We start from the raw sequence: 11060 nt of genomic DNA, 5'->3' as shown, positions 1-11060 counted from the left end.
TAATTGTAATAATAAAATGATCATTTATATTGTAAAGATAATGATGTACTGAAAGGACATTTTGCTGATAATACTTCTGACCTTTTCTGTGTAAGATGTTTAAGGGGATAATAGTTCTACTTTTACTTAAGGAAAGAATCTAAATACTTCTTCCACCACTGTCTGTAAGAATAATCACCTCAGGGTTGTTAAGCAGAGGGAGATTTTATTAATATTTACTGAGGTATTACACTCTCACTGAAAAATAAGACATCCGTCTCTCATCTCTGCCTTTTCTAAAGAGCTCTTAATTGGTTGGATTAGAATTAAGTACTGTACCTTGGCTTATATAAAAAGCTCATTTTTCAGTAAATGAACCAAATATGTTGCTGTTGATAGTTCAAGATGATTTGGAGCAGAGGTGGAAACCAAAAAGTATAAATTTAGAGAAAGTTTTATTGATGCACAGTTTTTGAGGTTATCATACTACAAATCTTCTCTGTTTTATGACACTTTGTGCCACTGTATTTCTGGGTGAAATGCTTTTTTAAACCCCTTCACTTAGGCTGCTGCTGTAGGATTCACAAGTAAAACTTACTGCAGTACAGGGTGCAGTAATAAACATGCAGCAGGGTGTTTGTCCGGCAGGTGGCGTGTTTTGACGGTCCCCTGCATGTGAACCGGAACGATATGCTTTCACCTTGGGTCCATATCGCAGTGGAGAGGCTCACATTTGGTTGGAGCTAGAAATTTGACATTCAAATGAAAGATAAATGTCACTTTAGTATTGCGGCGCGTCTGACTGTTCTTCAAACAGAAAGGAAATATGAAACGGGACGTCAGGATACTTTTATTGGGGGAACGTAAGTTAAGTCATTCGCACTGACAGCTAACCACAAGCTAGTTCACTAGCAACCGTTAGCTGTTGTAGCCAACTTACTGATTGAATTTTCCCTCTGGTAGTCCTGCTGACATGGCAGCGACAACACAGTTTACTGTATTAGAATGGAAATGTGTGTCTCTACATTTACAATGTCCTATCAGATAATAAGTTGTTTTCTACGAAGTGGGCGCTTTCAAAAGTAAATTTCCGCTGTGCTAACTTAGTTAGCTTAGAGTAACTTTGTTGTTAAGTTGTGAACGGTTATTATTTAGTTAGCTAGCTAGCTGCCGTGGAGTAGTTGATAAACTTAACAGCTAACAGCAACTGAAAGCTACATTACACAAGTGTATTTTAGTTGTCTGATATTTTAAGTTCTCCGTTAGACAGAGAGTATTGAGTATTAGCTAACGTTTAGCAGTTATGAGCTAACGTTAGTAAACGTTAGAACTGTTAATGCTAAACTAACTAGCTCCATTAACTGCACAACTAAAATTATGACAGTTTAGCTAGGAAAGTAACCCTTGTTGACAATTAAAATATTTTCCATTAGCTCATATAGAAGGCTTTGGCTCAGTCTAGAGATCCAAGTGGCATATTTATTCAAATATGGCCTGTGAAATCAGGGGCTAAAGCCCTGGCGCACAGCTGCAACACAGGGATAGAAATAGTGTTTGCTCCATGTCATGTTGACTAACAGTAACGTTACATCAGTCAATGTAAAATGTCCCCTTGCAACAAAGTGATCTGCAGTGCACACGCCAACATCACTAGTATAAATTTAAAGTTATCATACAAACTGGATCATTGAGTCTCTCTCTGTGTATAAGATACAGCTTTTCTCATCCTGTTCTTATTGTCTCCTCTAACAGCCAAGGTGGGGAAGACTTCACTCATCATGTCCTTGGTTGGAGAAGAGTTCCCAGAAGAGGTGAGTGTCAGTACAACTGTTTTCAAAGCCTCCTTTTCATTGGAAGATGCTCCTGAAAGCTGGGGGGTTGTTAAGTAGCTGAACACCTTCTCCTTGTAGCTGGTGTTGACCACCACTTGCTAATTATGGCCACAGTTAGACCATATTCAGACCAAATCAGGTGGTGAGGCACACTACCCTCATTCAAATGAATGGGAGGACTGGCGTTTTCGCCACACCGCCTGATTTGGTCTGAATACGGCCTTAGTCTACAGTAGTCATTACTCAGCCTTACAGTAAGGTTTTGTGCAGTTAAGAAACCATTGTGTAGCTCTGTGCTCAATCCATCCTTGCTTGTGTGAATGGAAAGCAGGAGGTGTTATCATTTTTCCTTTGCAGCTTACTTTGCATATATACACAACTGCATAAATGACTTCTCACAGAATGAGATAGACAGATCTGATAAGCTATCCCAGTCTCAGTGATGGGCATATTATGGGAATATTGGAAAAGCTGTTATTGCAGGTAGGTAGGTAGGCTGAACTACTGATTCAAGTACGCAGTATGTTGGTTTAGAATCTAACAAGGTTTTCCTTGTGTGTACAGTAGAAATCACTACCGAAGGTGCAATTCAATTGGGGTTTTTTGTCATGTTTGTCCATGCATTTGTGACCTTTTGCAGCAGGTTTGGGCTTTGTTTGACATGATGAAACCGAGACTGCTCTGCTACAGTATGTAATATGTGGTCAGAATTGATTTTGTGTGTGTGTGTGTATTTTTTTATTACAGTAAAACTTATTTTTGAATGTGGCTTCTGTTAGTTTCCATGCACTTGCTGGCAAATGTGAATGTACTGTGCGCAGTCGATTGATTATACTGAAAATGCCTTTGAGAAATGTTTTATTTATATGAATTCATATAATGCAAAATAGAAAATGTAGGTTTGAGGTTGCAGTTTGATTAAGTGATGACTGAGAGTTAATCTGTGATTTTCAATCTTTGACAGGTTCCGTCTAGAGCTGAAGAGATCACCATCCCTGCAGACGTAACTCCAGAGAAGGTGCCCACACACATAGTGGACTACTCAGGTAACATAAGCTGAAGGCTGACACATAGCACAATCATTATTCAGTCCTCTGATTGGTCTCAATGCATGTGGGTCTGAATGGCATGACTTTCAGACTTGTTTATATTTGTCCCTAACCCCAACAGAAAAAGAACAGAGTGATGAAGTCCTTAGAAATGAGATCATCAAGGTGAGTACGCCATGCAACACAAATGGACATACTGAAAATCATCACTTTTAACAGTAGAACATCTCTGTAAACACGGTTAGAAATCAAATCCGCACAAATGGGGAAAATTGGGATGAAACAATCTTGAATAATTAAATCACCCCTGATTGAAAATAAGTAACTTAAGTCATTTAAATAAGTGTAATTGTCTTAGAGGTCAGTCTGCAACCCATCAATGTTGCCACAAATTTCTTGAGACCAACAGCACATTTTCTGAGGTCCAGCAGTCTCCTTGAGTACAAAATACTTGAAGAGATTTCTGTTTAAGCTATTTAAGCAACCCAAAGCAACAATTTCCTGGGCCTGATGTTTTTCATTTCTTCGGCTCCAGTTATTATTTTACATGCATAAAAATAGGCACCTGAATGGGTGCATGTGATTAGTTAGTCAGTTAATCTTCTACCTTCCTTTTGTTGTTTTCATTAGTTTATTCTATGCATATATCATGAAAAGATTTTCAAATATTTTATCAATTCATGCACATATCATGAATTGATAAAAATGTTGGGCATGCCTTGAGTTTATTTAAAAGCAGCTGAAAAAACTGTTTACTCTGTTTCTTGGCAGGCTAATGTGGTGTGTGTAGTGTATGATGTCACCAACGAGGACACGATAGACAAGGTAGTAACCACATGCTTGCTTTTCATTGTCTTACACATGCATTCCACATATGTGTGTAAACCACATTTAGTTAATACATTTGTCACATAAGATTACATACAAAATACACTTGTCACAAGCTGCCTCTTGTTTTTCAGATCAGAACTAAATGGATACCTTTAGTAAACGGAGACGCAGAGAAAGGGAACAAGTATGTATCAACGTTTAACAGGTCTGATGTCTGAGTTTTGCTGTGCTGTTGAACTTTGCATTCCTTCCTTCTGTTTGCTTTTATGTTTGCAAACTTGGCAATCTTGGAATATAAAGCTGTGCTAGCGTTGCACCAGTCTAAAGTCACCCTGGATATGACCTAAGAGCTCTTAGGTGTGAGTGTAGCAGCACACAATATTTAAATCCCAAACGTGATTTGCATTTTATCTTGTATCACAGAATCACCTGTATTGTGATATCATTATCCTACACAGCGAATCATGATTGTATTATATTGTGAGATACCCTCTCTCCTTATGTTACATCAGAATTCCCATCATCCTTGTGGGAAACAAGTCTGATCTGCGCAGTGGGAGCTCAATGGAAACCATTCTTCCCATTATGAACCAGTTCTCTGAGATCGAAACATGTGTTGAGGTGAGGCTGAACTATCTTTACCATTGAGATACACACACACTTGTCAGGTTTCACGCAAATATTTACTCATGCACACCTTATCTGGATTTTAGATTGCATAAATAATTGTTTCTGCAATATTCTCTCTTCTCTTTTTCTCTTTCAAGTGTTCTGCAAAGAACCTGAAAAACATTTCAGAGTTGTTTTACTACGCACAGAAGGCAGTTCTGCACCCCACAGCCCCTCTTTATGACCCTGAGGACAAACAGGTCAGACATTTTTAGAACAGGATACCAACTGCCTGTCTGTCTGTTCCAGCCCTTTTATTTATATATATGGATACAAATGATGGGCTGAAAAATGTTTTTGTTTTCCCATATTTTTCCCCAGCTAAAACAATTGTGTGTCAGAGCCCTTAGCAGAATATTCTACATTTCTGACCAGGACAACGACCGCATCCTCAGTGATGCTGAACTCAACAGCTTTCAGGTGCCAATCGAAAATGCTCAACATCATGTTTTCTCACTTATTATTTGAACCGAAGCACTTTTTTTGATACAAAAAAATCCATCTTGGAGCTCCTTGGTAGTGAAATGGTTACAGCGCATGCCACATAATCATAACATCCCTGGTTCAGCTCTGCCTGGGGACCTTTGTTGCATGTCATGCTCCTCTCTCTCTCCCTTGTTTGCTGTCTGCTTCTCCACTGTCAGCTGTCAATTAAAGGCAAAAAATGCCCAAAAACATACCTTTTAAAAATAAAAAAAATCCATTTTTTTTCTATAGAAATCTTGTTTTGGAAATCCTCTGGCACCTCAAGCCTTAGAAGATGTAAAGACGGTAGTTTGGAAGAACACCAGCGATGGCGTACAGGACAACGGCCTCACTCTAAATGGTGAGTGAGAACATGAAATTTAAAACTGTGTTGTTGCAAGGCTATACTCAACTAATGGCCAAGTATTGTGTCTGTTCTTTTCCAGGTTTCTTGTTCCTTAATACATTATTTATCCAGAGGGGCCGCCATGAAACCACATGGACTATCCTCAGGAAGTTTGGTTATGACGACAACCTTGAGCTGACTGATGATTACCTTTACCCTGAGTATGTCTAGTGACTGTATCCTGTCTGTCAATTAAGCTGTAAAATGTTACATTGCTGATAACTACAGTATTCCATCAGTGTATATTGGGTAAACATAGATATCTATTTCAGACTTGCTGTGTGTTCATTTGGCTATGTCTGTGTTAGGTTTGTTTTTTTGTAAAGACTAGTCAGTTATGTTATTATTTTTTTTCTGTTGTCAGACTACGGGTTCCTGTTGGCTGCACAACAGAATTCAATCATTTAGGTCACCAGTTCCTCCAGCGGCTGTTTGAAAAGTATGATGAAGTGAGTAGTGGACTTAGCTTCCTTTGGTCACAATGTCTCACTCGCCTGTAAAGTGTAATGATTAAATGATGCAGGAAATATGATTATGTCTCATATGTATTGGGGGAGTGCCACTTGGTTCTCGAGCCAAGTGCTTGAATTGCTGTAAATTTCCAGTATAGGCTTTCAGTTTTTTACAGCGTTTGTTAAACAGTGGAGGGTTTCCTGGTTTTAAGAAGTGGCCTGTTTTCCCTTTTAGGATAAGGACTCTGCCCTGTCACCACCAGAGCTGAAGAACCTGTTTTGCGTTTGTCCTTACATGCCATGGGGTGCAGAGGTCTACATGACTGTCCCAACCACAGATGAGGGCTACATCTCTTATCGAGGCTACCTTTGTCAGTGGACGTAAGTCATCTCAGTCAGCTGTTGATGATGTTGTGTGATTGTAAGCATGCACTAGTTTTACACTGTTATGCACTTACTAGCAAATTTTCTTATGCACATGCAGGCTTTCTGCATACCTTGACATCCACCGTTGCCTGGAGCACCTAGGATACCTAGGCTACCCTATCCTCACTGAGCAGGAGTCACAGACAGCCGCAGTCACAGGTGTGTGTGCACACTTGAAATTGATTGACCACTTTATTGTAGGAAATCTGAACCAACAGCATGGAACATGGACACATCCTCCTTGAAAACTTTAATCCCAGTCCCATAGTTAAGCACTCTTATGTAGGAGGATTATTACCTTTAATCCTGTCCACTGTCACCTAATAGATTTACATACATGTACATTTGTCCTTGAGATGTGGATAAATAGTTCACTTTGTAAGAGATTTTGTAAGTTGCATGTATGTAGACAGGTTTACGCATGCCTGGTTGGAAATACACAGTTTTGTTCTTGTGTTTCTTGTGAGCATTAACTAAAAGAATAATGAATTAATTAATTAATAATGATAATTATAATATATTTGATTTGAAGCGCCATTGACATTATCCAGTTATACTTCACATAAATTAGTGAGTCGTGTCTGAGTAAGAGCTAATGGGAGGAGCTGTTACTTGTACATTTATCGTCGATCAGTCCTTCCCGGAGTGAAATATCTCAACAACTGTGATGGATTGCCACAGAATTTGGCTCAGATATTCATTGCTTCTGGAGGACAACTCGTAAGACTTTGGTGATCTTGTGGCTTTTTATCTAGTGCCACAACCCCTGAGGCTGACAAAGTACAGTTTAGACTGATGAATAATCAAGTCAAGTCTGACAATATGTAGCATGCCAGATAAGCTTAATCCTAGATGTCCTAAAATGGCCACTGTACAGAGGACAAACCTTTTTTTTATTTTGATAACAACATGCCCTTTTCTCTCGCAGTACCTTCAGGCCAAGTCTTACAGCCTTTGTGCTGTTAGTAGTAAGAATCCAAGATTTGTTTAACTTTTTTCATCTTTTCAATAATTTTGTTGTCAAATTTTGTTTTGTAACTGTATGTCTTACGACCTGTAGTTACTGTATATTTTCAACCTGTGAAGTTGTGCTGCCTAACTTAAACTAGACTGACATACTCTGCACTAAACACACCTGCATTCAAGTCTGAACCCAGTTGCTATATCCTGTGGAAGTCACCGAACTGCCACATTATCTGAGGCTTAGGTTAAGAATAGTTGGCTTGTTTTAAAGGGAAATAATTTTGAAACAGCAGCTGGTTAAACTTCCTCAGCAGGTCCAGGAAGTACATCTTCTGCTGGACTTTTTTAATGATGATGTTGGTCTCCCTCTACAGGGTGATAGTCATACTTACTTGACTGGAAAATACATAGCCTACAAAGAATGTCTTTTGGTCTGTGTAGGACACATGAGTTTTCTGACTTTCCAAGCAAATAGTGATTATTGAAAAATTAATGAATTAATGAAAAATCAAAGACCACTTTCAATTGTACCATTTCAGTAGGTAAGAAGGGGTTCAGCTGGGTTGTTGCAGTGGCAGCCCCATGTGTTTGTACATTGTGTTCATATTTTGTATTTCTGCTTGTTTGTATGTGCAGTGACACGAGAGAAAGAGGTGGACCTGGAGAAGCGCCAGACACAGCGGTCAGTGTTTCTCTGCAAGGTGATCGGACCGCGGGGGACGGGCAAAACAGCCTTTCTCCAAGCCTTTGTGGGCTGCAACGTTGTGGTATGGCACCATCTGCTAGTTGGGAACTGAAAATGTCAAATGTGTATTATTAAACTGTGAAACTCTTGCACTAGTCTCCATCATCTGTGACTGTTTCCCTGTTATTTTTTCCTTTTTGGCTTCTACAGAATAAGGAAAACTCAAGCAGTGCCTTTTCCCCCTATGCCATAAACACTGTCCAAGTCAGCAACCAAGAGAAGTACCTTATCGTAAGTAGCTCCCATCCTGCTCTTAATGCTGACCTTTAACCTTTGACCCCTGACTAAAGCCTATTGACCACATTTCCCCTGTGCAGCTCAAAGAGGTGGATGTGGAGGCAGAGTTCCTGAAGGCATCGGACGCTTCGTGTGATGTTGCTTGTCTCATGTATGACAGTAGCGACCCACATTCCTTCGACTATTGTGCCAGTATATACAAGGTCAGTCACAGCGAATGTTACAAGAGATTCAATTATGTCACATTCAAGAATAATACCACTGTTCATTTTATCATACTGTACTTTTTTAGTAAGTGACAATCACATAGCAAGCCCATCTCCTTTAGACTGTGCTGGTGTTTAGGCATTCAGCCTATCAGGGCTGCAGTATCCGAGCTCATTCTGCTACCTTTTGTGAAAGCACATCATTATTGTAATTACATAAAAGCAAATTCCCCAGACTTGAAAAAATGAAGACTTAATTTGTTTCCTTTCTAAATACACACATTTTTAATGGTGCTCAATTTGTGTGGCTGTGATTACATGAGGCAATTTCTTACAAATCAAATTAATCCAAATGACAATGCCCTTGAAAGTAATTACATGAACGCTAAATAGAATGATCAGTATGCCATCAGCAAGAACAACGTGCAATACACTGAATGCAGCACGTGGCAATGGGCAGATGGGGGAGGGTTAGAGAAATGCCTGCTTCCAGAAACTCCATCGGTTTATTTATGTTCTTTCCGGTGAAGCAACATTTGATTTGGAAATACTACTATGCTGTTATTAAACAAGCTACCTGCATTACCTGTCAAGATTAACAGTCTACACGAATCCTCTAGGAACTGCCAAAGCCCACTAGTGGACGAGAGCAGTAGTGTGGAGTTTCAGAAGATCGATACTCTTTTCCTGTGTAAATCTCCTCTGAAAATAAAGTAAATTAAAAAATAATCAGGATTTGTTGCTTTTTAAATTTCCATCTGTCAGAAGGATTAAAAAAAGATTTAAACCAATTCTTCCAAACTCAATAAAATTTCTTCCTTAAGAGGGTGTCTGTTTAAGGAAATTTTAATGTCAGATACTCCACCCACAGGATGAAATGTTCTCTGCCAGTAAATTATCTCTCTAACATGTTTGAATATTCATGTCAAAGTACCACAACTGACCTAATTATTTTTTTGCTCCTTATTCTGTTTCTCTACTTAGCAACATTACATGGAAAGCAACATCCCGTGTGTGCTGGTTGCCTCCAAGCAGGACCTTCCTGAGGTCAAGCAGTTCCACGGGATGACTCCTGCAGAGTTCTGTTATAAACACAGACTGCCTCCACCGCTGCCCTTCTCCAACCTGTTCCTCGACTCCACCAGCAAGACCATCTACACCAAACTTGCCTGGGCAGCGATGTACCCGTACGTTCTACTTAGACAAACTACTGATCTTGATAATATGATGATCAATCATAGGAGAACATTGAATTTTAAAAATGTGGTATGTAGAGATGTGATACTACTATACATTTGTTGTGCTGATGGGTAGTAACTGTATTTTTGTGTGTGTGACTCGCCTTTAGTGGATTTTTTTTTTTTTTATCCGATCTACAGACACCTGAATGGTTCAGACATGAGCAACTCATCATTCTGGCTGAGAGTGGCGTTGGGCTCGGCTGTGGTTGCAGTTCTGGGATTCGCTATCTACAGAGCCGTCGCCAGACAGAAATGACCTATGACCAGCTGTTGTTGTTTTTCTCATCAAGACCAAACCTCCGAGACCAGATCCAGATCCAGAACCACCGCCATCTGAGCTATACCCAGTCCTTTTCACCATGAAAGGCCCCCCAGGACACCCCGCACATCTCTGTCCTTCTCAGTGTCGGACTTCCTCAGTTTGTCCTACCGTCTGGGGCAATTTGAAGCTAGTGATCATATTATTCCCCTCTCTGCCATGCCTAGCTTTTTTCTGCCTTGCGTTGACTAAACCAGGCTAAGCAGTCTGTGCTCGATGCATCGATACATGATGAACTGCGACTGCTGATGTCCAAACAGGTGCTTTATCAAAATGGAGGAAATGCAGGAAAACAGTTATGTCAAATCCATTGCTTTCCCCCTTCACTCATCTGTTAAGTGTTAATGGTGAGATTGGAGAGTTTTTATATACATGCAGTGTTTCCTAAGCGTAATTGAAAAATGCCAAATTGACTCGGCTGAACAGCCAAAGGGCCGCATATGAATCATTTTTAACAGAGAAGACATCTGAAGTGGCCACGGCTGAATCTTTTGCTGGAATGCCTCAAATGAGAAACGTTTCATTTTCACCAAGCCACCACAGATGTAAGATGTTCATATCAGATTTGCCAAATAAATCCAGCATTTAGCAGCAATGAGTAGTTGTAGCATGTTAGTGCCACTTAGGCATAACCATTTTACCTGACAATGAAACATTTTAATTAGCTGGAATCTTATTGTTGAAATATTTTTAGCAGTAAGGCCTCCACTGATGTGCTGTGGCAGAGAGATTTCTCTTTGTGCATGAAGAAAATTGCTTTAATGCGGAAGATGGCTGTTAATGCATCTGCAGGAAGGCAAGAAATATTTTCTCCTGTAAAAGGAGGCCAGGCAAACCTTAAAAATTACCAAACGTTAAAGAAAAATCTGGTCAAACATATCTCTGCTTCCACTTAGTTTGCCTCTGTTCACTGAAATTGAATTCATTTTAACTGAGACTGAAATGATTTGGAAATGAGTTTTTCTTTTCTTTTCACATACACCTGACACTGTGCATACACTTTGACCATGTTACATAATCTGCCACTGTATTGTTTTCCAACATGAGACATTCATGTTAATGTCTGTTTTGTTGATTAATTTAGCTGCGGACCTGATGTTTCTGCAGGCCTCACATATGTGACTTTAAAAAAATATGGCTGTTTTCTTACTGAAGGTGAACTGATTTTAGATGCTTAATAAAAGACCAGACCAGACTGGGTAGGGACCTTTGCCCAAAAAAGGCGTTATGGTTGTTGGGA

General features: G+C 39.6%; 1 protein-coding gene across 1 annotated transcript; it reads left to right on the top strand.

Annotated features, from left to right (window-relative positions):
* Positions 1 to 632: 632 nt before the first annotated feature.
* rhot2 (ras homolog family member T2) lies at positions 633 to 11027 on the top strand. The gene is made up of 19 exons (XM_044336998.1): positions 633 to 842; positions 1732 to 1790; positions 2776 to 2857; positions 2982 to 3025; positions 3632 to 3685; positions 3823 to 3875; positions 4204 to 4312; positions 4459 to 4560; positions 4682 to 4780; positions 5078 to 5186; positions 5272 to 5392; positions 5596 to 5680; positions 5919 to 6064; positions 6168 to 6268; positions 7709 to 7839; positions 7968 to 8048; positions 8135 to 8257; positions 9245 to 9447; positions 9640 to 11027. The coding sequence occupies exons 1-19, from the start codon at positions 806 to 808 to the stop codon at positions 9755 to 9757; spliced, it is 1857 nt and encodes a 618-aa protein (XP_044192933.1). The 5' UTR covers positions 633 to 805; the 3' UTR covers positions 9758 to 11027.
* The last annotated feature ends 33 nt before the right edge of the window (positions 11028 to 11060 follow it).

Source organism: Thunnus albacares, chromosome 20, assembly GCF_914725855.1.
Source record: "Thunnus albacares chromosome 20, fThuAlb1.1, whole genome shotgun sequence".
In the NCBI taxonomy this organism is placed as follows: Eukaryota; Metazoa; Chordata; class Actinopteri; order Scombriformes; family Scombridae; genus Thunnus; species Thunnus albacares.
Note: the sequence above shows the minus strand (reverse complement) of the source record. Positions and strands in the feature narration are given on the sequence as shown.

What these genes read in the sequence shown, in the direction of transcription:
- rhot2 (XM_044336998.1), top strand. Translation starts at nt 806, where the DNA reads ATGAAACGGGACGTCAGGATACTTTTATTGGGGGAAC. An exon ending in TTAGAAATGAGATCATCAAG is followed by an intron (nt 3,026 to 3,631) that starts GTGAGTACGCCA and finishes GTTTCTTGGCAG; the next exon opens with GCTAATGTGGTGTGTGTAGT. An exon ending in ACGAGGACACGATAGACAAG is followed by an intron (nt 3,686 to 3,822) that starts GTAGTAACCACA and finishes CTTGTTTTTCAG; the next exon opens with ATCAGAACTAAATGGATACC.